A 27,719-nucleotide genomic window follows, 5' to 3' on the forward strand; every position below is an offset into this window, starting at 1 on the left:
AAAATATACAGAGCATCATCAATGATATGAAGCTTCCATTTTCTAAAAAAGGAAAATCCAAGTTTAAAAACATTCAGAATTAACAGGAGGTTAAACAGAGTATTAGGGAGAAATAATACATGCAAAATCTTTATCATATTCAGAATAAAAAATAAATCTAAAAGAATACCTCACATTTCAAGTACAATAATGCCAGTCAAGGCAGAGAAATACTGTAAATATCTCATTACTTTCCATTATATACTAAATATTAATATTATCTAAAGATAATTGGAATGAACATTTAATTAGTTATTCTCATAAATAAAATGAAAATAGTAACTGTGATAATAAACTCATAAGTGAGATCAGATCAAACAGCTAACAACACTCCTTCTTTAGTTCAAGCCTCTTCACTGGAGCAAGAGAAAAATGTTAGAAATGTCATATATAAAAGCAGGAAAATAGAAATATAGGAAGAGTAAATATTCAGTGGCCTGTCAAAGGTGGTTTTTACATTGAATATTAAAAAAAAATCATGAGAAAGAAACAATCATTGCTCGGCCGGAGTGACATTCTGCGTAACTTCAGGTCAGATCAGATTTACTGACCTTTTAAGGCAGTGGTGTGAGAGACAGTGTGGAAGGTTCTGGACACTATGTATTTATTTTTATTCCCTGTGTGTAGCTGTTTTCTCCACCTTTAGTCTTTAGCTTTAATATAAATCACTGTTTATTGTGAATTTAACACCGTGGGAAAAGACACTGGAATAAATTCTCTGTAGAAGTCACAGCACATGCATAAAAATGATGGTTTTACAAGGGTTCTTTATTAAAGGATTGATTAATGTGCTACAGAGGGTTCTATATAGCACACTGTAGAAAAGGGTTCTATACGGCACCAAAAAGGGTTCCTCTATTGTAACATCCTGTATTCCTGTTATCATCCTGTTCCTGTATTGTTGACATCGTAACAATAGAACCATCAATAGCACATTCTCCATCAATTTAAGAACTATTTCACGATGCAAAGTACACTTTAATCATGCAAAAGTGGATCAGGAATCCATATAGAACCATTTTCTTTACCAAAGAACCCTTGTAGAACCATCATTTTCTTGTGTAATGTCATAAAACACACTGATGTTAATATGTGAATATATTAATTTATTTTTTCACCATGTTGAACCTAGCATTAAAAAAAATGTGGATGTGCGGGATCCAAAATGTTGCATGCAGCTGTTATATACGGTGTATATATGTTATTTATGAAGCTCTGGGTTTGGTGGAGTTGCTGCTGACGGACTTGTTTTTCCCCACTGTCTTCTTGATCAGTAAAATGGCCACAGCACTGAAGTACAGCACGTTTTTAGCGAGCAGTGTCAGATACGAGAGAATAAACAGCTTCATATTCTGCACCAACTCCAATGAACCTGCACGCAACAGAGAGAAATAAGGCCTTAGGAAACAAAGACAGTTGATTTGGTGCCTTTCAGCTCTGTAAACCTTTGAGTTCTGAATCACAAACACCACCCCAACTCTTCTCTATTAAACAGAGAACACACTTTACACAGCCCAAAGCTGGCCTTTAGTTTACGCTTGGCATTGGGTTCTGTGAATTTTGGCTTTAGGTTTTTCCATTTAATTTGATGATGATGACCTCTGTGTAAATGATCCAAATTGTGTGCATAGGGTTTAATGTCTGTGCCACAGTGGGAGAACCTTAACATAGCTGTGTTCACTGGTGTCTGCAAACTTCTGAACATGGTATATCTTTAATTAACACCTTACTGAGGGGTTGTTGGAGTTTGAGCAGCTACTTCAGGTATATTTGAGTGTTTTGAAGTTAATGAGCCCTGATTACCCTAATGTTTAACATTGCAGAGCTAGTGTTTCGAAGTTAAACTATGTTTCTTCATGTTATTCTGCATTTTAACGGGAAATAGAGGAGCAGTACATTAACAAACACAGAAACAGATTCTTGAAAGTGATGTCTGAAAATAACGTCTGACTTACCATTGTTTGCCACTGGTCCTTCTTCTCCCTCCTGCTCTCCTTGCTTATCCTGTTTTACTGTGGACGGTGGGCAGTTGGGGTCAGAGCCGTGAGTTGAGTTGTCCTCTTTGTCTGAGAAATATCAAGAGAATAGTGCTATATTATAAACATGACTTCAGAATATTTACTACACTCTGAAAAGTATGGGTAAAGAACCCGACAGCACTGTAATAGAGAAGTGCATAGTGTTCTGTGTAAAGGTTTTAATAGAGAATATTGGCCTAACAGTAAATGCAGTGACTCCTGACCAGAGCAGAGGGTCACTTACCTTCGCTGTGGGCTGGGATGATCTTTTCGATAGCCTTATCGTTGCTTTCATGTTGGACAGAGCAGGTGTATATGTTAGAGGCTGCTTTCTGCTGGTCTATGATGAGCATGCTGCTCACTCTGACCTCCTGACCCTCGTCTCTCTGCTCCAGCACCTCATCTGAATCAGACAGTGGAACGTCACCACTCTGATCTTTCCATTTGAACTTCACCAGATCTGGGAACATTCCTCTGGCCAGACACAGGAGAGTGCTCTTTCCATTTTTCGCTTTGGATATCGGGTAAACGGACACTACAGGAGGCTTTTTCCCAGAATCTGTCTCAACAAAGCAAGAATATATTTGATTAAAGAGGGACTCTAGGGTATTATTTAAAAAATAATAACTAATGGCAGTGGGCCTCTGGACCTTGATTACTGACATTCTTGCATATTGTTTTTTTTTAATTGGAGGCTTTGGGTAGAGAATGCCCCTCCCTCTCCCTACCTCTCTGTTACCTAACATAACAAAATCAAGCAATTATTGTTCTTCTCTAAGTGTGTTGAGCTCCAAATACCATAACATTATTAATGCTGTGTCTTGTAGGAAGCATGAGCTGGGAACCTGGGTAACAACAACTGTCCTTCACATGGCAGACAGTGGTTCGATTCCCACCTTGGGGCAAGAAAATCACCCATAAAATTGTTTACACCAATGATAAACCTGGCCAGGACTTCAGAAACATTTTCAAGACAACATTTAAAATGTTGAAACATGGAAAGCTTATGTTTTATGCTTATTTTTTATCTGATGCCAGGTAATTCATAATGTGAATATATTTTCCATACATACATTAATCCATGCATACAAACATAAATAAACAGTAACGATGTTTCACATTTGAAAAGTGGTCGTTGTATGATTTTTAAATTAAATATATATTTTAAATCATATGCTCATTATTGAATTTTGTTTTTATTTAAATTTTGCCCAGTTTCCCCTTGTTTCTGAAAAAGGGGTTGGTATTTTTTACTCATAAAAATGCTCTTTTTATTTTAAAAAAATGGAGAAACTGCATCTATAAGAAAATACATGCTACAGATGTTTGGTGCATTGTTACGATGTAAATGTGTGATGAAATCATTTTTAGCAACGGGCAAGCTGCATTCTGAGTAGCGCAGGAAGGGGGCGCTATACCAGGCATTTCACATCCTGGTGGGGTTAGGTGTGTATTTTCAAATATGAAGCATCCTGTTGATTCGTGGGTTTATTCAGTCTTGATGTTTAACAGCTCATCATCTGGACAAATCTAACTTTTCCTGATCACTCTATAATCAAATTCTCTGAAAAATGATAAAAAAAGATCATACAGAATTATTTTTTTCCTGAAGATTAGCCTCTGAACTGAGTCCGAATATGAGATTCTGAATATGAAATAATGAGCAGCAGGGCATGGCACAAGGAACAGTCAATGCATTCTCTTCTTTACTGATGTATTAGTAAACGTCGAGGTCCATAAGTGTGAATATCACCATTAATCACCATTCGTTTTTAGGACGGTGTTTGTTAAGAAATTCTCACATAAACAATTTATACAAAGCAACTCAATCAAGTCAAGACCAAAGAGAAACGAATACGTTTGAGTGAAACAGAGGCGTATTACACCCTGAAAAAGTAACATGTAACTGGTACTCAGGAATGTTAGTCCATTATAAATGCAACACATATATGATTAATATTATTGTGATAAACATATGTTGTCGGCCACAAAACTCATGGGACAGTGTTTATCTTCAGCTGTTCACTAGTATATAATATGAATTTAATCTGCATAGACTCTGCATAGTTTTACAGCTGTAGATATTTGTATATAAACTCATTTATGAATGTACTGTTGTAAACCAGTCCTTAGCCACTGTGTTATTTTACACATGAAGAGAATTTGCAGTTCTTACCATGGATCGGTTTGTTTCCATCGGTCTTCAAACGCACTGAAGTGACCCTGTTCTTATTTTAGCTGCTCACTTGTTCATGATTTACGTTTTATCATATTTTCATTCATTTTTTACACATTCCTAGAAAACCACATCATTTCTGCAGATCAATCTGATTTATTGATATGTTGGAAAATATGTTTCAACTCATGTTTTTTTTTTAACTCGTGCCTTTTATAATTAAGAAAGTTCTTCAGAGAAACAGCCGGACTGGAATAGTGGTTACTTACATTACTATGTGAGCGTACATATCTTTTTATTTTTTTTAATTATGTAATACATATTTCGAAATACCACTGTTTCAGAGCGTTAAATTTTCACAAAACATGAAATAATGGAAACGTTTTAAAATTGACTAAAATTCAATCTTGTTGAACTGTGTTAGACTGAAAGTTTAAAACACTCTCTTTTCCTTCTCCTGTACAGTTTTGGAGATACGAGGTTTTGTTGTGATGAAAACTTTCTGAGCAGTGAGATGTAAACCCAGATTCTCTAGACCTCTTTATTAATCGTTAAACACAGGGCTCTGTTTCTAAAAATACAGCAGCTTTAAAATCAATTTAATCTCCAGAGCTTTTAAAATAATACTGTTTCCCTCAGTAACACTGTTACCATAGAATAGTCCTCATAGTCTCTAAAATCAAACAATTCAGTCCATCATACACATGATTATACTTCAATGCTGTAGGAACACTGTAAATTAGAGATTATGACTGTTATAACTGGAGAATAACTAATATTTAAATAATAAGCCACAATCATTTTTTTAATTGCAGTAATTATTAATCACAGTCTGTGATTCCTTTCAATGTGAAAGTGTGTGAAAGTAATTGAATCATAAATTAATATATTGATATACATGGTCAAACCAAAAATTATTTCTTCCTTTTACATCTTTAACCCAAAGCTTTACCTGGAAACAATGGCAGTTTATTCATGTAAATGTACCACTTTATTTTCCAAGTATTGCCAATTATGATCTTATTTTTGGAGCAAATTTGATTTTATTCTTGAAATAGTGGCTTTCTGTTCAAAATCAATGAAATGATTTTACTGAATATTTCCTAAGAACATTGTAGAAATGTTAAAGCTAAAACCTAGAAGCTAGATTGTTCGTTTTGGTCAGGTTTGACAGGAATAATTTGTGTGGAGTAGTTTGTGTTCATAGTTTTTTAAGTAAACTCTAATTTGACACTTGTTCTACACCGATTTTAAGAGACATTGTTCTGTGAAGTTAATATTCCAAACAAGGAAATAAATACAGCCTCACCCAGTGAAATATACTACTTTTCAGACTTCAGGGTCAGAGACAGATTTATGTGTTTTATGTCTATAATTTTCACTACGCTTCTCCTTCACCTGCAGTAACAGTTGTCCTATAAAGTGATGTGTTCTTACCTGAGACATAAAGCCTGGTTCCTGAGCCGAAGACTTTCTCATTAGCCACAGTGACATATTCAGGGACAAAAAGTGCTGAAAGGTCCCCCAGCTCCTGATCCCTGAACTTCAGAGACTGCCTTCAATGGAGGTTTTCACTGCTGTTGTGAGAAAATGGGAATAAAAATAATGACATTCCAGTTTTACTTGAACTGTGTAAAAGTGTCTTATCAAGAAGTCTAAGCAGACAATAATGCAGCACATTTCACAGATTACTACGCCCTGATCCGACCACTAGGGGCTGCCACACAGGCCTTTCATGAGTGTGTTCCAGGAGAGAATGCAGTCTTGTTGCAGTCTTGACTCTACCTCGCATCTATCTTTTGTCATTTTTCACTCTGTAACTGGCCAAGGCCCTTCTTGCAGTAGCAGCACCTGCTCTTAAGAAAAGTCTGTACACATGGCATTGAAATATTGCTGTGAAAATCTAATTGCATGTAGCCACCAGAACATTAGTGAGGTCAGGTAGTGATGTTGGATGATTAGTGCATTCAAATATATACTTAATTGTACTTGATAGAGCGCCAGCCCTCCAGGGAACACATCAATGCGGTTGAGCTGTGGCCATGGCCTGATAATGAGAGAATAATAATAATAATAAGTTACACTTATATCGCACCTTTCACACACCCAAGGATGCTTTACAATGAGAAAAAAATGTGTGTTTTGCCAAGTGGGCTTGGGACTGGAAGGTTGCTGGTTTGATCCTCAGGTCATGAAGGAAATATAGGGGAAGTGTAAGGGATTAAAAGATAAAAGTACAAGAAAAGTCCACTCAGCGTGGAATGCTATTTTGAATGATAACAATGTCCAAATTCAACAGCCTCCTTTGCCTCATTTCTGTCAGGTTCTGTTTGAAATGGGAACACTAGGTTAAATTATGTATTTGTAACGTCTTGTCTGTTTTCCTCACCATGTGCTCATGTAGCACATGGCTCTGGTTGTTGTTGTTGTCTCTGCCCAGGTCCTGCCTTAGCTCCGTCCTCTCGTCAGTGTCTCCTTTGTAGTCCTGCCCTCTTGTTATTGTCCCCAGGTGTTCCTTGTCAGTGCTCTGTATATATACAGTATACAGTTTGTTTCAGTGTTCCCTTGTTGGTTCTTGTGTGTGTAGATGTGTGTTTCTCTTTCTCTGTGTCTCCTATGTCTACCCCTGTTCTTCGTTCGTGTGGTTAGTTTGTGAAACTCCTTGCTCGTGTTTGATTTGTTTTTGGTTCTGTTTAATAAAAGATTCCTTGCGTTTACGTCCACCTCCCTTGTCTGTCTTGCCCAACCGTGACAGTATTTTTGCTCCAGGGCTCCCTCTACTGTTGCAGAGTGTAATTCACTTTTAAAGCACTGTCCTGAAATCAAGGGGGAGGGCAATAGAGGGGAGGTTATGACCTGCTCTCCTCCAAATGTTACACAGTGCAGTTTCTACAATGCTGAGCCCAAAGTAGCAACAACAGAGGCTCTGTTATCTCTATCAGTGTCAGTGAAACATCAAAATGATTTTAAAGTTGCAATTTTAAGGTAAACATACTACCTAGTATTCCTTTAAACTCTGCAGCAGTTACATTCTGAAGAGTCAGGGTCCAGCTGCAGAGCTCCACCACTCCAACCAGAGAGACTGCGATATGTCACAGGATTGTGGCAGTCTTTTAACGGCAATGAAAATGAAACAATGAAAATAAGTCAAAGCCTAACACTACAGTAGTAAGAAAATTGTAAGCCATAGCCTTTTTGGTTGGGAGTAAGAAACATTAACATGTTGATCTGCTCCGGGTCGAGGCAAGAACAAAGCCAATTGAGAAAAGAGCCCTGCCACAGAAAACACTCTCTCTGAAGGCCGAGATGTGAGTGTGGTGATGTAAGACTTTGATGGACTGGAGCCCTGCTCAGGTTGAGTTCCCTGCCTTGCTCCCAGTGATTCTGGGTAACAACTGGATCCACTGCAAACCTGATCATGATGAAGTAATTACAAGAGATTACTGAATTACTGAATTAATCAATTAATTAATGTGGTCTTGTAGTTTTTTTCTTTTTTTTTTTTTTTTTTTTTTATTGTTTTTTGCTTGTGCATACTGTTTAGACTTTTTCTTACCGTTACAGGAGTGTATTACTGAGAAGCTGAGTTTGTGCTGGGGCGGGGTGGTTTGAAACACCTGTGTATCACTAGCAGTGGTTAATATTCTCAGAGTTTGCATACAGGACGTAAACACTACTTCTGACTGTTGGCCATCCCAGCAGGCACAGTAATAAACTGCAGAATGGCTCGTCTTCAGGGAATCCCCCCTCAGGTCATAAGTGTTTGAGGTCTTGTCCAACTTCATGCAGAAGTCTTTTGTCTGTGGATGACTGAAGTCGGGCCTGAGGTCAGAACCATCTTCTATGATCAGGAGGATTCGTCTTCACCCTCTATCTTTTGGCACCAGTGGACTTAAGCACCCCTGGGCAGTCCAGTCACTGTGCAGCTAACAGAGGCTCTTTTGCCCTTTGGCTTTGTCCTGAAGAGATTGAACTGCTCCACGGTGAGGCCCAGCACAGCCATTGGGATCAAAATAGATTAGTCATGGATTTACAGTTTAAATGGGTACAGTTGTATGACCAATTGACCAAAAGAAATCATCTTAAATGACTTACAATACAATATTATACTGAAAAGTACCAACTCTTTTAGTTTTTTGGAAATACAAAGGAGAACATGGTCCATATATCTCCTGAACTGTGTCTTTGGGACAAGCTGGATCTTCATCAGGTTAAATCCTCTGCTGTTGGTCTTACCTAGGACTGAAGAGAGGAGTATGAAGGGAATGTACATGAGCATCTTTCAGTGAATTGCAATAATATTTATTCTACATTGACTAAGGAGTTCTCTCTCACAACTTGACAGTGAATTTACATGAGCCACATCATGAGTCTTATCAGGATCCCCAGGCTTTAGTGTTCTGTCATCATTTCCTGTTGAGAAAACCTTTTTTGTATGTGGTGCACGTGCTACATCTCACTGTGGGAACCAGTCCAACAGGCGCAGTAGTAAACTGCTGAATGCTCTGGCTTTAAATCTGGGATTTTCAGAACAAAACTGTTGAATCCTTTGCGAGATGACTTTAAGAACTCAAATCCTGGTGAGTTTTTCACCGTTCCATCGCCAACATCCACATACTGGACCCTCTTGAGATCTTCGCCCTTCTTCTGATACCAGTGTACATGGTTGAGACAGATTTTAGGGAACCTGCATTCTATGATGGCCAGCTTTGTGGGAGATTTGGTTATCAAGAACGCCTGCTCGATTTCCTCAGCACTGTGTTCTAGCAGGAGGACAAACAACAGCACTTCAGGGTTTATAAGGCCACACTCCACCTGCCAAAGCCTTTAATGGCAACTTACATCTACGTGACACCAATACAAATAGCCTATAAGAGTATGTTAAGCACGTGAGATATCATTAAAGGGATGAACACATCAACAAAAGGCAAAGCAAGGCATGTGCAATTTCCAGAACCACAGAATCCATCCACCATGTGATATCACAGCAGAGCTCACAGACAAAGCCTTACCTGAGTTAATGAGGGCCACAACCAGCAGAGATGAGAAGAGTGGTAGAAGGCGCATTGTTGGGGAAGACTGTGACACTGAGCTGAGTTGAGGATTCACACACTGATGTGTGCAGAGAAACAGGGGAGGGGAAACAACAGAGGAATAACTGACCAGTCCTCAGTGGAATATCTCTGATCTTTATTTAACCAAGCACTCGTTTACATTTACAGCATTTAGCAGTCACTCTTATCCAGGGAGAATTACAAAACAGCTTTGAGTTCAGATGGGGTTTGTTCAGACAAATAGGTTAGAATCTAAAAAGCTTAGACACTGCCAGATCAAGACTCATAATAGACCTAATCTGCATACCATTCAAAAGGCACAGTAGTTTTTCTCAATAATATGTTGTGATTTTTGTGGCAGAGTTATTAATGGAATAATTCTACAAACCATTTCCAGAGGAGTTGGGATTTTATGAAAAAATGTAATAAATACAAGGATCTGGGATTCTGTCCCTTAGACAAATAAACTTAGATCCGAGTGAACATTTCTACACCTTTATGTAAAAACTCTCACTGCCATATACAAGATGTTTCTTTTGAATTTGGAAATCCCATTTTTATACTCTCAGAAAATATATATTTGTTGAAAGCTGGAAAGACGACTACATTTATATGTATGTATTTATATATGGAAAGTGGACCAAGGACAATGTCTTTTGTTGGATTAGTTTAATCAGATGAAGCTGGCCCAATAATGAACCTCTGGTTCGTCTCTCTTTGACAGATTTGACTGAATTTTGTAAATTAAACAAATTTCGAATTAGACTGTAAGAGTCCAAATTTAGAGTTTAAAACATTCCAGTTCAAGCAGGCGAAGTTCCACATAGGCGATACCAGGAATTTTGGTATCGATCCGATACCAAGTAAACACAGGGCCAGTATCGCGATATTGATATCACTGAGTCACACACAGACTTTAGCGGGAGAGAAAAAAAAGCTTGAGTATTGATCTTTTTACACGAGTATTGATCAATACCAATACCAGTGTTGGTATCGATATATTCAATAGTTGGATCGATCCGCCCACCTCTAGTGGAAACATCTGGGCCTAATCTGTGCCACATTTAGTATGGCGCAGTTATGGTACTGGCAAGTATTGTGTGGGCTGGAATGGGCCAACTCTCATGGACTGAGCTTGACTTGGGTTATAGCAAGACGTGGGCCAAATATCGTTTTGGGCCAGATTTGGGCCACAACGCACCTGATATCTGGCCCATATAAGATAGACCTGTGGCTGAGTTGAGGCATCCAGACATACCCTGAGTCAACATCATTCAAGGCCAAAATATTTATAAATGTGGGTCATAAGAGAACTGTAGATGTGTCACATTTGGGCCAAGCTTTCATTGCCAACTGTCATTGGGCAGAGACCAATTTAAGATGAAGTTCAGGTCAGAGACCCAGGTAGAGTCAAGAAAAACAGAAAGAGTAAAAAATGAACCTTTTATATATTTCTAAAAATATTATATTTAATAAAAACTTTTTTTCAAGTAATACATCTGAAGTCATAAATTTAAATATATGTTAGCCACATTAATTTAAACTCGGGTTTTCACAATTCCCGATATTTTATCGTAGTACACAGTCCCTATATTTTAAAAATGTGAGAGTAATATTAGAGTCACTGATATATTACAGTTTTTTTTTTTCTTCACATTCCCAGTGGCTTATAAATTTACATACACGTTTAGCCCACCTCTAGAAGTTACACAGTGCAGTTTCTGCAGTGCCGAGCCCAGAGTAGCAATGTCAGAAGACCAGTTTTCTCTATTACAGGTCAGTGGGGCATCACAATGATTTTAAACCTGTAATTGTAAGGTAGCAATTCTATCTAGTGTTGCTTTAAAACAAGCATTATATGCAGCTATGGGGTTTGATCCCTGTGGTATTTTGAACAAAATGTGTCATGGACATTTCATCCTGATCACACTCTCACCCAGTCATGCACACAAACACACACACACACACCTCTGTGGACAGTTTAAAACACTCACACACACACACACACACACACACACACACCTGTAGACAGTTTCACACATTCACTGGAGGTCCTGGAGGAAACCCACACTCCTCAAAGAAATTGACCCCTACCTACAGCACCACCATGTCTCCCTGTGCTTGGAGAAAAGTGTAAGTGTGGAAGGAAAATATTGTTACTTCTGGTTCCTATGACAACACTAACAATATAAACTATCTCTAATGAGCAATTTCACATCAAACTGAATGTCTACATCTCCAGCACTGAATTATGTTAAAACAATTCAAATTAATGGAACTTAACCTTAAAATTTCAGTCAGTTCCCATTGAGACCGACCATCAAAAGCAGACACTGGAAACAGGGGGCTTTAGTGGGACATTAGACGCCTGTTCACCGTTAGCTCCTGCAGTGCTGTTTAAGCATTTTTTTTTACAGAGGACTGTGCTGAATTCAGAGGGTGAATGATAAAACACTGAATGTTAAACTCTTTTTTTCCAGGTTTGTATTTTAAAGAAGGCCAGTGTTAGTGTCAGGATTCATAATGTTTACACTTCTTTTGTGTTATTCCTCATGATATCAGCAGTGTGTGTGTGTGGTGGAGTGTGGAGGAGCTGATGATGAATTATATCCTGCACCTGTTTGTTCTTAAAATCATTTTTACCGTGTTCCTGTGTGTTATGTATTATCTAACATCGTGTTGTTTCATGTTCCCCGTGGTTCCCCCTCAGTGTCAGACTGAGAGTGAGATCAGTGGTGTGTGCCACTGCTGTAAATGATGTTCTGCCACTAAATATTCAGTGAAATAGAAAACCTGTAGCCTGCCTAAGGGTCTTCTTAGACATCACTAATATTTCTAAGGTAAATAACATGGAATGGACTGATTTTAATGTTCCGGAAATATTTATATTTCAAAAATACTTGGAAAATGTTTTTACATTAGAAAGTTTAAGAATGGTTTATTCATTGTGTAGAGAGCTGCTTTATGTCTGGATCTTGGGTTTAGTAAGGGTTTAGTGCACAGTGTTATGTTGGGACACAGAGGGAGAGAGTGTAGTGAGAGTGAGTCGTGTTTGTGACACAGGGGAAACTAATCTTTAGTGCACAGTGTAGAGTGTGTGTAGGGTACAGTGTTGTTTGGGATGCAGAGGGAAGTAGTGTTTAAGGTTCAGTGATGTTTGGGGCACAAAGAGAGTGTGTATGGTACAGTGTTATGTGGGACACAACGAGAGTGTGTGTAGGGTACAGTGTTGTTTGGGACACAGAGAGAGTGTGTAGGGTACAGTGTTCTTTGGGACACAAGGAGAGCATGTTGGGTTCAGTGTTGTTTGGGACATGGCGGTAGTGTGTAGGGTACAGTGTTATTTGGGACAGAGAAGGAGGGAGTATTTAGGGTACGGTGTTGTTTGGGACACAGGAGGAAGTGTGTAGGGTACAGTGATATTTGGAACACAGTGTGTAGGGTACTGTGTTGTTTGGGACACAGGTAGTGTGTAGAGTACAGTGTTACTTGGAACACAGAATGTGTAGGGTTGTTTGGAACATAGAGGTAGTGTGTTGGGTACAGTGTTCTTTGGGACACAGAGTGTTTAGGGTGCAGTGTTGTTTGGGACACAGGGTGTGTAGGGTACAGTGTTATTTGGAACACAGAGAGTGTGTAGGGTACAGTGTTGTTTGGGACACAGGTAGTGTGTAGGGTGCAGTGTTATTTGGGACACAGGGTGTGTAGGGTACAGTGTTATTTGGAACACAGAATGTGTAGGGTTGTTTGGAACATATAGAGTGTGAAGGGTACAGTGTTGTATGGGACACAGAGTTAGTGTGTAGGGTACAGTGTTGTTTGGGACACAGAGTGTGTAAGGTGCAGTGTTATTTGGGACACAGGTTGTGTAGGGTACAGTATTGTTTGGGACACAAGGAGGGAATTCGTAGGGTACAGTTTTATTTGGAACACAGAGTGTTTAGGGTACAGTGTTATTTGGGACCCAAGAAGAGAGTGTGTAGGGTACAGTTTAATTTCAGACACAGAGTGTGTAGGGTACAGTTTTATTTGGGACACAGAGTGTTTAGGGTACAGTGTTGTTTGGGACACAGAGTGTAGGGTACAGTTTTATTTGGGACACAGAGTGTTTAGGGTACAGTGTTGTTTGGGACACAAGATGAGAAGGGTACAGGGTTATTTGGGACACAGAATGTGTAGGGTATAGTGTTATTTGGAACACACAGTGTTTAGGGTACAGTGTTATTTGGAACACAAGGAGGCAATTTGTAGGGTACAGTGTTATTTGGAACACAGAGTGTGTAGGGTACAGTGTCATTTGGAACACAGAGTGTGTAGGGTACAGTTTTATGTGGGACACAAGAAGAGAGTGTGTTGGGTACAGCGTTGTTTGGGACAACAAGGGTTTAGGGTACAGTGTTATTTGGAACACAGAGTGTGTAGGGTACAGTGTTATTTGGGACACAGTGTGTGTAGGGTACAGTGTTATTTGGGACACAGAGTGTTTAGGGTACAATATTATTTGGGACCCAAGAAGAGAGTGTGCAGGGAACAGCGGTATTTGAGACACAGAGTGTGTAGGGTACAGTTTTATTTTTGGACACAGAGTGTTTAGGGTACAGTGTTGTTTGGGACACAGGGTGTGTAGGGTACAGTGTTATTTGAGACACAGAGTGTTTAGGGTACAGTGTTATTTGGAACACACAGTGTTTAGGGTACAGTGTTATTTGGGACACAGTGTTATTTGGGACACAGAATGTTTAGGGTACAGTGTTATTTGGGACACAGGGTGTGTAGGGTACAGTGTTATTTGGGACCCAAGATGAGAGTCTGTAGGGTACAGCGTTGTTTGGAACACAGAGTGTTTAGGGTACAGTTTAATTTTGGACACAGAGTGTGTAGGGTACAGTGTTATTTGGGACACCGAGTGTTTAGGGTACAGCTTTATTTGGGACACAGAGTGTGTAGGGCACAGTTTTATTTGGGACACAGTGTTATTTGGGACACAGAATGTTTAGGATACAGTGTTATTTGGGACACAGGGTGTTTAGGGTACAGTGTTATTTGGGACACAGAGTGTGTAGGGTACAGTGTTATTTGGAACACAGAGTGTTTAGGGTACAGTGTTATTTGGGACACAGGGTGTGTAGGGTACAGTTTTATATGGGACACAGAGTGTGTAGGGTACAGTGTTATTTGGGACCCAAGATGAGAGTCTGTAGGGTACAGCGTTGTTTGGAACACAGAGTGTTTAGGGTACAGTGTTATTTGGGACACAGGGTGTGTAGGGTACAGTTTTATATGGGACACAGAGTGTGTAGGGTACAGTGTTATTTGGGACCCAAGATGAGAGTCTGTAGGGTACATCGTTGTTTGGAACACAGAGTGTTTAGGGTACAGTTTAAATTGGGACACAGAGTGTGTAGGGTACAGTGTTATTTGGGACACAGAGTGTTTAGGGTACAGTTTTATTTGGGACACAGAATGGTTAGGGTACAGTGTTATTTGGGACACAGAGTGTGTAGGGTACAGCTTTATTTGGGACACAGAGTGTTTAGGGTACAGCTTTATTTGGGACACAGAGTGTTTAGGGTACAGCTTTATTTGGGACACAGAGTGTGTAGGGCACAGTTTTATTTGGGACACAGGGTGTGTAGGGTACAGTGTTATTTGGGACCCAATATGAGAGTCTGTAGGGTACATCGTTGTTTGGAACACAGAGTGTTTAGGGTACAGTTTAAATTGGGACACAGAGTGTGTAGGGTACAGTGTTATTTGGGACACAGAGTGTTTAGGGTACAGTTTTATTTGGGACACAGAATGGTTAGGGTACAGTGTTATTTGGGACACAGAGTGTGTAGGGTACAGCTTTATTTGGGACACAGAGTGTGTAGGGTACAGTGTTATTTGGGACACAGAATGGTTAGGGTACAGTGTTATTTGGGACACAGAGTGTGTAGGGTACAGTTTTATTTGGGACACAGAATGGTTAGGGTACAGTGTTATTTGGGACACAGAGTGTGTAGGGTACAGTGTTATTTGGGACACAGAATGGTTAGGGTACAGTGTTATTTGGGACACAGGGTGTGTAGGGTACAGTTTTATATGGGACACAGAGTGTTTAGGGTACAGTGTTATTTGGGACACAGAGTGTTTAGGGTACAGTGTTATTTGGGACCCAAGATGAGAGTGTGTAGGGTACATCGTTGTTTGGAACACAGAGTGTTTAGGGTACAGTTTAATTTGGGACACAGAGTGTTTAGGGCACAGTTTTATTTGGGACACAGAGTGTTTAGGGTACAGTGTTATTTTGGACACAGAGTGTTTAGGGTACAGTGTTATTTGGGACACAGTGTTATTTGGGACACAGAATGTTTAGGGTACAGTGTTATTTGGGACACAGAGTGTGTAGGGTACAGTGTTATTTGAGACACAGAGTGTTTAGGGTACAGTGTTATTTGGAACACACAGTGTTTAGGGTACAGTGTTATTTGGGACACAGTGTTATTTGGGACACAGAATGTTTAGGGTACAGTGTTATTTGGGACACAGGGTGTGTAGGGTACAGTGTTATTTGGGACCCAAGATGAGAGTCTGTAGGGTACAGCGTTGTTTGGAACACAGAGTGTTTAGGGCACAGTGTTGTTTGGGACACAGAGTGTTTAGGGTACAGTGTTATTTGGAACACAACGAGTGAATTTGTAGGGTACAGTGTTGTTTGGGACACAGGGTGTGTAGGGTACAGTGTTATTTGGAACACAGAGTGTTTAGGGTACAGTGTTATTTGGAACACAGAGTGTTTAGGGTACAGTGTTATTTGGGACCCAAGATGAGAGTCTGTAGGGTACAGCGTTGTTTGGAACACAGAGTGTTTAGGGTACAGTTTAATTTGGGACACAGAGTGTGTAGGGTACAGTGTTATTTGGGACACAGAGTGTTTAGGGTACAGCTTTATTTGGGACACAGAGTGTATAGGGCACAGTTTTATTTGGGACACAGAGTGTTTAGGGTACAGTGTTATTTTGGACACAGGGTGTGTAGGGTACAGTGTTATTTGAGACACAGAGTGTTTAGGGTACAGTGTTATTTGGAACACACAGTGTTTAGGGTACAGTGTTATTTGGGACACAGTGTTATTTGGGACACAGAATGTTTAGGGTACAGTGTTATTTGGGACACAGGGTGTGTAGGGTACAGTGTTATTTGGGACCCAAGATGAGAGTCTGTAGGGTACAGCGTTGTTTGGAACACAGAGTGTTTAGGGTACAGTTTAATTTTGGACACAGAGTGTGTAGGGTACAGTGTTATTTGGGACACCGAGTGTTTAGGGTACAGCTTTATTTGGGACACAGAGTGTGTAGGGCACAGTTTTATTTGGGACACAGTGTTATTTGGGACACAGAATGTTTAGGATACAGTGTTATTTGGAACACAGAGTGTTTAGGGTACAGTGTTATTTGGGACACAGGGTGTGTAGGGTACAGTTTTATATGGGACACAGAGTGTGTAGGGTACAGTGTTATTTGGGACCCAAGATGAGAGTCTGTAGGGTACAGCGTTGTTTGGAACACAGAGTGTTTAGGGTACAGTTTAATTTTGGACACAGAGTGTGTAGGGTACAGTGTTATTTGGGACACCGAGTGTTTAGGGTACAGCTTTATTTGGGACACAGAGTGTGTAGGGCACAGTTTTATTTGGGACACAGTGTTATTTGGGACACAGAATGTTTAGGGTACAGTGTTATTTGGGACACAGAGTGTGTAGGGTACAGTGTTATTTGGAACACAGAGTGTTTAGGGTACAGTGTTATTTGGGACACAGGGTGTGTAGGGTACAGTTTTATATGGGACACAGAGTGTGTAGGGTACAGTGTTATTTGGGACACAGAGTGTTTAGGGTACAGTGTTATTTGGGACCCAAGATGAGAGTGTGTAGGGTACAGCGTTGTTTGGAACACAGAGTGTTTAGGGTACAGCTTTATTTGGGACACAGAGTGTGTAGGGTACAGTGTTATTTGGGACACAGAGTGTTTAGGGTACAGCTTTATTTGGGACACAGAGTGTTTAGGGTACAGCTTTATTTGGGACACAGAGTGTGTAGGGCACAGTTTTATTTGGGACACAGGGTGTGTAGGGTACAGTGTTATTTGGGACCCAATATGAGAGTCTGTAGGGTACATCGTTGTTTGGAACACAGAGTGTTTAGGGTACAGTTTAAATTGGGACACAGAGTGTGTAGGGTACAGTGTTATTTGGGACACAGAGTGTTTAGGGTACAGCTTTATTTGGGACACAGAGTGTGTAGGGCACAGTTTTATTTGGGACACAGAATAGTTAGGGTACAGTGTTATTTGGGACACAGAGTGTGTAGGGTACAGTGTTATTTGGGACACAGAATGGTTAGGGTACAGTGTTATTTGGAACACAGAGTGTTTAGGGTACAGTGTTATTTGGGACACAGGGTGTGTAGGGTACAGTTTTATATGGAACACAGAGTGTGTAGGGTACAGTGTTATTTGGAACACAGAGTGTTTAGGGTACAGTGTTATTTGGGACACAGAGTGTGTAGGGTACAGTGTTATTTGGAACACAGAGTGTTTAGGGTACAGTGTTATTTGGGACACAGGGTGTGTAGGGTACAGTGTTATTTGGGACACAGAGTGTTTAGGGTACAGTGTTATTTGGGACACAGGGTGTGTAGGGTACATCGTTGTTTGGAACACAGAGTGTTTAGGGTACAGCTTTATTTGGGACACAGAGTGTGTAGGGTACAGTGTTATTTGGGACACAGAGTGTTTAGGGTACAGCTTTATTTGGGACACAGAGTGTTTAGGGTACAGCTTTATTTGGGACACAGAGTGTGTAGGGCACAGTTTTATTTGGGACACAGGGTGTGTAGGGTACAGTGTTATTTGGGACCCAAGATGAGAGTCTGTAGGGTACATCGTTGTTTGGAACACAGAGTGTTTAGGGTACAGTTTAAATTGGGACACAGAGTGTGTAGGGTACAGTGTTATTTGGGACACAGAGTGTTTAGGGTACAGCTTTATTTGGGACACAGAGCGTTTAGGGTACAGCTTTATTTGGGACACAGAGTGTGTAGGGCACAGTTTTATTTGGGACACAGGGTGTGTAGGGTACAGTGTTATTTGGGACCCAAGATGAGAGTCTGTAGGGTACATCGTTGTTTGGAACACAGAGTGTTTAGGGTACAGTTTAAATTGGGACACAGAGTGTGTAGGGTACAGTGTTATTTGGGACACAGAGTGTTTAGGGTACAGCTTTATTTGGGACACAGAGCGTTTAGGGTACAGCTTTATTTGGGACACAGAGTGTGTAGGGCACAGTTTTATTTGGGACACAGGGTGTGTAGGGTACAGTGTTATTTGGGACCCAAGATGAGAGTCTGTAGGGTACAGCGTTGTTTGGAACACAGAGTGTTTAGGGTACAGTTTAATTTGGGACACAGAGTGTGTAGGGTACAGTGTTATTTGGGACACAGAGTGTTTAGGGTACAGCTTTATTTGGGACACAGAGTGTGTAGGGCACAGTTTTATTTGGGACACAGAATGGTTAGGGTACAGTGTTATTTGGGACACAGAGTGTGTAGGGTACAGTGTTATTTGGGACACAGAATGGTTAGGGTACAGTGTTATTTGGGACACAGGGTGTGTAGGGTACAGTGTTATTTGGAACACAGAGTGTTTAGGGTACAGCTTTATTTGGGACACAGAGTGTGTAGGGTACAGTGTTATTTGGGACACAGAATGGTTAGGGTACAGTGTTATTTGGGACACAGAGTGTGTAGGGTACAGTGTTATTTGGGACACAGAATGGTTAGGGTACAGTGTTATTTGGGACACAGGGTGTGTAGGGTACAGTGTTATTTGGGACACAGAGTGTTTAGGGTACAGTGTTATTTGGGACACAGGGTGTGTAGGGTACAGTTTTATATGGAACACAGAGTGTGTAGGGTACAGTGTTATTTGGAACACAGAGTGTTTAGGGTACAGTTTAAATTGGGACACAGAGTGTGTAGGGTACAGTGTTATTTGGGACACAGAGTGTTTAGGGTACAGCTTTATTTGGGACACAGAGTGTGTAGGGCACAGTTTTATTTGGGACACAGAATGGTTAGGGTACAGTGTTATTTGGGACACAGAGTGTGTAGGGTACAGTGTTATTTGGGACACAGAATGGTTAGGGTACAGTGTTATTTGGGACACAGGGTGTGTAGGGTACAGTGTTATTTGGAACACAGAGTGTTTAGGGTACAGCTTTATTTGGGACACAGAGTGTGTAGGGTACAGTGTTATTTGGGACACAGAATGGTTAGGGTACAGTGTTATTTGGGACACAGAGTGTGTAGGGTACAGTGTTATTTGGGACACAGAATGGTTAGGGTACAGTGTTATTTGGGACACAGGGTGTGTAGGGTACAGTGTTATTTGGGACACAGAGTGTTTAGGGTACAGTGTTATTTGGGACACAGGGTGTGTAGGGTACAGTTTTATATGGAACACAGAGTGTGTAGGGTACAGTGTTATTTGGAACACAGAGTGTTTAGGGTACAGTGTTATTTGGGACACAGAGTGTGTAGGGTACAGTGTTATTTGGAACACAGAGTGTTTAGGGTACAGTGTTATTTGGGACACAGGGTGTGTAGGGTACAGTTTTATATGGGACACAGAGTGTGTAGGGTACAGTGTTATTTGGGACACAGAGTGTTTAGGGTACAGTGTTATTTGGGACCCAAGATGAGAGTGTGTAGGGTACAGCGTTGTTTGGAACACAGAGTGTTTAGGGTACAGCTTTATTTGGGACACAGAGTGTGTAGGGTACAGTGTTATTTGGGACACAGAGTGTTTAGGGTACAGCTTTATTTGGGACACAGAGTGTTTAGGGTACAGCTTTATTTGGGACACAGAGTGTGTAGGGCACAGTTTTATTTGGGACACAGAGTGTTTAGGGTACAGCTTTATTTGGGACACAGAGTGTTTAGGGTACAGCTTTATTTGGGACACAGGGTGTGTAGGGTACAGTGTTATTTGGGACCCAAGATGAGAGTCTGTAGGGTACATCGTTGTTTGGAACACAGAGTGTTTAGGGTACAGTTTAATTTGGGACACAGAGTGTGTAGGGTACAGTGTTATTTGGGACACAGAGTGTTTAGGGTACAGCTTTATTTGGGACACAGAGTGTATAGGGCACAGTTTTATTTGGGACACAGAGTGTTTAGGGTACAGTGTTATTTTGGACACAGAGTGTTTAGGGTACAGTGTTATTTGGGACACAGTGTTATTTGGGACACAGAATGTTTAGGGTACAGTGTTATTTGGGACACAGGGTGTGTAGGGTACAGTGTTATTTGGGACACAGAGTGTTTAGGGTACAGTGTTATTTGGGACACAGAGTGTGTAGGGTACAGTGTTATTTGGAACACAGAGTGTTTAGGGTACAGTGTTATTTGGGACACAGGGTGTGTAGGGTACAGTTTTATATGGGACACAGAGTGTTTAGGGTACAGTGTTATTTGGAACACAGAGTGTTTAGGGTACAGTGTTATTTGGGACACAGGGTGTGTAGGGTACAGTGTTATTTGGAACACAGAGTGTTTAGGGTACAGTGTTATTTGGGACCCAAGATGAGAGTGTGTAGGGTACAGCGTTGTTTGGAACACAGAGTGTTTAGGGTACATCGTTGTTTGGAACACAGAGTGTTTAGGGTACAGTTTAAATTGGGACACAGAGTGTGTAGGGTACAGTGTTATTTGGGACACAGAGTGTGTAGGGCACAGTTTTATTTGGGACACAGGGTGTGTAGGGTACAGTGTTATTTGGGACACAGAGTGTTTAGGGTACAGCTTTATTTGGGACACAGAGTGTGTAGGGCACAGTTTTATTTGGGACACAGTGTTATTTGGGACACAGAATGTTTAGGGTACAGTGTTATTTGGGACACAGGGTGTGTAGGGTACAGTGTTATTTGGGACACAGAGTGTTTAGGGTACAGTGTTATTTGGGACACAGAGTGTGTAGGGTACAGTGTTATTTGGGACACAGAGTGTTTAGGGTACAGTGTTATTTGGGACCCAAGATGAGAGTGTGTAGGGTACAGCGTTGTTTGGAACACAGAGTGTTTAGGGTACAGCTTTATTTGGGACACAGAGTGTGTAGGGTACAGTGTTATTTGGGACACAGAGTGTTTAGGGTACAGCTTTATTTGGGACACAGAGTGTGTAGGGTACAGTGTTATTTGGGACACAGAGTGTTTAGGGTACAGCTTTATTTGGGACACAGAGTGTTTAGGGTACAGCTTTATTTGGGACACAGAGTGTGTAGGGTACAGTGTTATTTGGGACACAGAGTGTTTAGGGTACAGCTTTATTTGGGACACAGAGTGTGTAGGGCACAGTTTTATTTGGGACACAGTGTTATTTGGGACACAGAATGTTTAGGGTACAGTGTTATTTGGGACACAGGGTGTGTAGGGTACAGTGTTATTTGGGACACAGAGTGTTTAGGGTACAGTGTTATTTGGGACACAGAGTGTGTAGGGTACAGTGTTATTTGGAACACAGAGTGTGTAAGGTACAGTTTTATTTGGGACACAGTGTTATTTGGGACACAGAGTGTTTAGGGTACAGTGTTATTTGGGACACAGGGTGTGTAGGGTACAGCTTTATTTGGGACACAGAGTGTTTAGGGTACAGCTTTATTTGGGACACAGAGCGTTTAGGGCACAGTTTTATTTGGGACACAGGGTGTGTAGGGCACAGTTTTATTTGGGACACAGGGTGTGTAGGGTACAGTGTTATTTGGGACACAGAGTGTGTAAGGTACAGTGTTATTTGGGACACAATGAATGTGTAGGGTACAGTTTTGTTTGGGACAGAGACAGAGAGTGTGTAAGCGTGTAGTGTTTGGGACGCAGGTCGTAGGTTAATGTACTGTGGCTCTGAGGCGCTCCAGCACGGTGTCTCCCTTCCACACAGCACAGTAGTAAGTGCCTGCGTCTTCGCTCGCGATGCTGGAGATGGTGAGGGACACGGTCTGGCCCGTCACTCTGCCGTTAAAACGAGCGGGGACGCCTTGCGCGTTGGTGGCGGACTGGGCTCCCGCGGTGAAATGCATGATGCGGCGGATAGCTTCTCCGGGCCGGGCCTGGTACACATGGAGAGGATTGGAGCTCAGAGCCATGTCCGAGCTCACGGTGCACTTCAGGATCTTGATCCTCCCGCTGCGAGCAACATCCCACTCTTTGCTGTAGGTGATCTGCGCGGGAATACCACCTTAAAACAGCAGAGGACAGGTCAGAGACAGCGTCTGAGGGAACCACACCTCAACCAACACTCACCGCTGCAACTCAAGTAACCAAACATCAGCTCACCGAGGAACACAAGCACGATAGAACACGAGCTTATTATCGTCCAAGACATGCTCCGTTATTTCCCCAACTCTGTAAACGCTCATTTAAGGGCGTGGGATCCAAAGTGAAGATGTCAGGACCTTTTTTAAAATAATGTAAAAGTATAAGCTACAAATGAGAGCTGCGCCTTAATGAAGATGCAGCTATGATTTACCATTGTAGTTTCGTACGAGTTTCCCAGCGCGTATCTAAGCCCCGCCCACTGCGCTGCCATTGGTTAGAAACAAACACCTACACTGTCCAGAGGTTTATAGACACTTCCTGTAATTTACAGTCCTATAGAGGTGCACTCACTGCGCATGTTCACACTTTATCTTCTTTATAAACAAATACAAAAGCTCCTTTAAAAACCTTTAGGACGAGTTGGAGTGGTGTTTGTGATCAAGAACTAATCCAACATCAGTACTTGAGGTCAGTAATAATAATATGGCTGAATGCCATCAAATCACCACAGCAATGTTCCTACATCTACTGTACAGTCTTTACAGAAGCTCTGATACCCTTGGTTTCAGAGGAAATGACACTCATCTTCACCACTCCCAGAGTCTAGAAGGCCAATAGCTCCCCCTGGGGGCCACTATCATGCTATCACCTATGCTCTAGTTTCAATTGACCCTCGTGGTTTTAAATGGGTCCCTGGTTATTTCGTCACAAAAACAGCTTCTCCCACTTTACAGGAGAAGGAAAAAAACTTAACTTTCAACGGAAGTGAATGAGAAAAGATTTTATTACAAGTAATTTTGGAGCACTTCTGTTGGTAGGTGTTTAAATTAAAATAGAAAAAAAATGGAGATTGATGTTTTTAATTGGTCAGTGACTATATGTATTTACACCCTATATATATATATATATATGGGGTGGCACAGTGTTGTGTGTCACAGTCACACAGCTCCAGGGACCTGGAGGTTGTGGGTTCAATTCCTGCTCCGGGTCTGTGAGGAGTGTGGTGTGTTCTCTCTGTGTCTGTGTGGGTTTCCTCCGGGTGACTGTCTGTGAGGAGTGTGGTGTGTTCTCCCTGTGTCTGCGTGGGTTTCCTCCGGGTGACTGTCTGTGAGGAGTGTGGTGTGTTCTCCCTGTGTCTGCGTGGGTTTCCTCCCACGGTCCAAAAACACATGTTGGTAGGTGGATTGGCGACTCAAAAGTGTCCGTAGGTGTGAGTGTGTGAGTGAATGTGTGTGTGTCTGTGTTGCTCTGTGAAGGACTGGCGCCCTCTCCAGGGTGTATTCCCGCCTTGCGCCCAATAATTCCAGGTAGGCTCTGGACCCACTGCAACCCTGAACTGGATAAGAGCTTACAGATAATGAATAGGTATATTATTTTTATTATTTCCTGAGTTATGAATTAAATATTGATTGTTTTTCTTGAGTACAAACTCATGTAGATGAATTGTCCCTGTGATGATGATGCTTAGGGCACCATACTTTTCCGAGCTCTTCCCTCTTTACCCCTCTGTAGCTCCTTTGTTTTGTTGCAGAAACGTCCCTGAAGATGAACATATAACCATATGAATTATTCTTTATTCACTTTACAGATAAATTAACACAGATATGTACATCACAAAAATGTCTACGGTGAAGACTAACAGTACAAACACAGGAGTGACCTTTACTTCTAAACCGAACAATCAAGACAATGGTTACTGTTTAAACCAAATGACATATATTGCATATTTTGCAGATTCCCACCCCAGAAGTCTCCCAGTGAGCCTCAGCTTAAAAAATATAAAGTTAAATAAATAGAATTTCTCAACACATAAAATTGCATTCAACATTAGATTTTTTTCCACACTTTCACAGGTTCATTTCTGCATTTTCTTCTAACTGTGGATATACGCAGTGTCTGTAGTAGGGAAACACGTTTAGTATTTTTCGCAAAGCTGCATTTCACCTAAAGCCACGTCCCAGACTTTCTTCAGAAACATTTTCGCATGCTCATAATAACGGGACATTACTCAGGACTCTGTTCATTTGGCAACGTCTGGTCAAGGTCAGTTTCGCCAAATGTTCCTACCACAGCCCAGCCATGAAAACTACAGAGAACACTAACAGTGATGCAAAGGTAACAGTTAGGTCTGAAATGTCTCAAAGAAAACATTGAAGTCTCGCGTAACACTTAGAACGGTTAAATAGATCATATCACTACAAATTCTGATAAAATTTGCTGCAGAGCAACAAACTCAATACAATACACTTGGTGCAGAGAAGATAAGGTTATTTTTTTTTTGTCTCTCATTTTTTTTAAAGTTTTCCTTTTAACAGATCACAGGGGTTACATGTGGAGGTCACCACAGTTCCAACAAAGCACACATCAATTCGCTGCTGCTTACAGGTAAACAAACAAAACCAGAGAGGTCTTGGTTGGAGAGGAAGGTAGACCATACTATCGCATCATGCTCTGTTTATTTTCGTTAAGCTCTGAGTACGGGGTTCGTGTTTCCAGTCGTTTTAGTCAACTGTGTTTTTATTTATTTATTTTTTTGTTTTTGTTTTTTTATTTCCCTCTTTGATACGGTGTTCCTGGTTGGCTGATCGACGGAGGTCAGTCAGGCGTCAGATCCACGCTGACGGCTCTTTTGTGTGTGTAGCTTTAGGCGTCGTACACCTGCCCGGCATCCGGAGACTTTAGCCCAAACGCTGCGTGAAGTTCTCTGGAAAAAGTCCTTTCTGAGCAGAAGCTCCACGCTGAAGCCAGTCAGTCTCTCTGATACCAGTCAGCCAGCCAGCGTCCTGCATAGACACACACACACAGTCAGACAGGACAATAACAGGGTAGGCCATAGATTAGCAGAAACAACAAAGCTGACAAAAAGGGCAGACAACTGTGCTCTCTTATGGTGCTTTTCCACTGTGTGGTCCCTACTCTACTTGACTGTGCTCAGCTCTACACGGTTTTACACCTGGTTTGTTTTCAACTATAAATCCCATATACCAGTTTAGTCCAATGAAAACGCAAAAGAGCTGAGCAGGGCCAAGTCGAGTAGATTAAGGACCTTGCAGTGGAAAAGCATCATTGGACACCGAGTCTTGGACGGGGTGCAGTGGCCTGAAAACTTAAACATCAACTTGGTGATGTGAGCACAGCCTGGTCTTCTTCTTTTCAGCTGAATTTATCTCTGTCTTCCACATTCCTCAGTGTGTGAATAATGCTCCTGCCGTGCATGACAGAAATGACCATACCTGATCTTCCGCCAGCTCCGTGGGAACAACAAGAACCACGTCCCCTCTCTTCAGCTCCAGCTCGTCAGGGTTTGCAGCGTCAAAGTCATGCATCGTTTCCACCTGCAGGGAAAGGGCCAGCAATATGAGCTAAGACTCCTTCAGAATCCTAGTTGCTGTCAAACCCTTGTATAGGTGCAACCTGCTGATTATTTATTTAAAACACTACTTAAAACATAATAAACAGAAGAGGGCTTCCAACAATATCGTTTCAGAATAAAGGGGTGTTTAAAAACATTCTCATATATGGTTCTTCGATTCAAGTGCTCAATAATTCACACTAAATTATCAATGAGAATTATATTTGATTATTATTACATTGATTAAGGACTCTTCCAGGGATTGTGATGATATCAGACAGGGAGAGTGGGCCACCAGTGCTCTTGTGATCTTCCAAACTGATTCATCAGAACAGATGTTTAAAGGCTAAGCAGCAGCGATATGAAAGTGTCAAACAAATAAATACAGTGGAGTTTGAGTTCCTAACTTGTGTTTATTGAGAGTCAGAAAACATGTTATTTCTTACTAATTCAAGGAATAAGGTTTAAAAAAATGTTGTCCAACGGTGCTGGGAAACTCTAATAGGCGTCTTGCCTGTGACGTAGACGGTGGACAACAACTCTAGAAGCTGCACTTAATTTAATGCAAAATGACGAAAAGGTGTGTTGTTTTTGGCTGCAATCATTCAATGTACAGTGGGACATCTGCGAACAAATGGCCCAAAGATCCCAAAATATCCAGAAAATGGACTAAATCTGTCAACTTTAAACGGGCACTTTGGAAAGGACCATCCGCTCACTCCGTTATCTGTAGCTCATTTCACTGGCGCTTTTCCAACAATATGGGCATGTAAGGACACCAACGAAAGGTGTTCAAGAGCCTCTGTAACATGGAGGTAAACAGGGTAAGGACACTCACTTCGCCTGTTTTAGTTGGTGTTAGTTAACGTTAGCTTGACTCGCTAAACTCGGTGGCTCAGATTATACTCGGCTACGTAGCTGCATTACGGAGGTTTATAGTGTCGGATGAATTCGAGTTCGACTTCGATCACATTTACAAGAATAACGGTACCTCTACATTTGAGTTTAGCTTATTGCTAGGCTATTGTCATGAATAATGTTGGTTATTTAGCTAGATACTGTCATAACAGTCAGTCATAACGGTGTTTTACCGCGGCGTTGTTCAGCTGTTGTCCACCAGTGACGTCACGGTCGTGTTCAAGAATTTCCGTAGCGAGCTCGGGTTTTTCCGTCAATTTAATAAAATTGTCAGTTTTAAAGCAAATTAAGCTGCTATTTTCATTTTAATTCATACTTATATCTGTCAGTAACTACAATAATGTGAAATATTCATGGAGGTCCGTTAAGTGGTGCTTAGCCTTTAAACAGTTGTGCTACATGAGGACACCAGTGGGGCTGTATCTTTTTATTGTGGGACAAGGTCAGTAAACATATTGTTAAGTATTGCCAAGTGCTCAAACCTCAGCATGGAGAGTGAGTGACTTTATATCCAATGACATTAATGTCTGTAGTGTGCCGCACTTGTACACTGGAGTTCCTTACACAGTGGCAAATAACTGTGTACTGTTACACTGACCAGATGTTCCCTGTTGCTATAAATGAATTAACCTTGAATATGAAGCCTGGAGGCATGCCAGAGGAGGAGATGTCTTTGGCCGACTGACTGTCTGGAGTCACTTCGTTTCCACTGGTGGCTGTTGGAGACGTGATGTCGCCATCACGGTCATCGTCGCCCTCGTTGCTAGAGGCAGGTTCAATTACAACAGAGGGAATAGGCATCTTCTCCTGGAA

The 27,719-nt window shown here is 41.2% G+C and overlaps 2 protein-coding genes across 7 annotated transcripts in view; both read right to left on the reverse strand.

Annotated features, from left to right (window-relative positions):
* Positions 1-64: 64 nt before the first annotated feature.
* On the reverse strand, positions 65-22,890 carry LOC136706689 (uncharacterized). The gene is made up of 9 exons (XM_066680283.1): positions 22,655-22,890; positions 22,210-22,556; positions 9,246-9,345; positions 8,827-8,996; positions 6,623-6,760; positions 5,671-5,785; positions 2,302-2,616; positions 1,995-2,105; positions 65-1,411 (listed from the first exon to the last, which is right to left on the reverse strand). The coding sequence occupies exons 1-9, from the start codon at positions 22,701-22,703 to the stop codon at positions 1,245-1,247; spliced, it is 1,512 nt and encodes a 503-aa protein (XP_066536380.1). The 5' UTR covers positions 22,704-22,890; the 3' UTR covers positions 65-1,244.
* Positions 22,891-24,213: 1,323 nt separating this feature from the next.
* amph (amphiphysin) overlaps positions 24,214-27,719 on the reverse strand; it is a 63,088-nt gene continuing 59,582 nt past the window's right edge. For all 6 annotated transcript variants that reach the window (XM_066680688.1, XM_066680684.1, XM_066680687.1 and 3 more), the window contains 3 exons: positions 27,537-27,713; positions 25,870-25,971; positions 24,214-25,419 (listed from right to left, as the gene is read on the reverse strand). In XM_066680688.1, the coding sequence (XP_066536785.1) occupies positions 25,315-25,419; positions 25,870-25,971; positions 27,537-27,713 (384 nt within the window). In that variant the 3' untranslated portion in view covers positions 24,214-25,314. The remainder of the gene's footprint in view (positions 25,420-25,869; positions 25,972-27,536; positions 27,714-27,719) is intronic.

Source organism: Hoplias malabaricus, chromosome 9 (genome assembly GCF_029633855.1).
Source record: "Hoplias malabaricus isolate fHopMal1 chromosome 9, fHopMal1.hap1, whole genome shotgun sequence".
NCBI lineage: Eukaryota > Metazoa > Chordata > Actinopteri > Characiformes > Erythrinidae > Hoplias > Hoplias malabaricus.

Excerpts from the sequence above, each read along its gene's own strand:
- LOC136706689 (XM_066680283.1), bottom strand. The coding sequence starts at position 22,703 with ATGTCTTGGACGATAATAAGCTCGTGTTCTATCGTGCTTGTGTTCCTC. Across the intron at positions 6,761-8,826 it reads TGGATGTTGGCGATGGAACG|AGCACTGACAAGGAACACCT; the intron begins GTGAAAAACTCA and ends GTATATATACAG. Across the intron at positions 2,617-5,670 it reads AACCAGGCTTTATGTCTCAG|ATTCTGGGAAAAAGCCTCCT; the intron begins GTAAGAACACAT and ends TTGTTGAGACAG.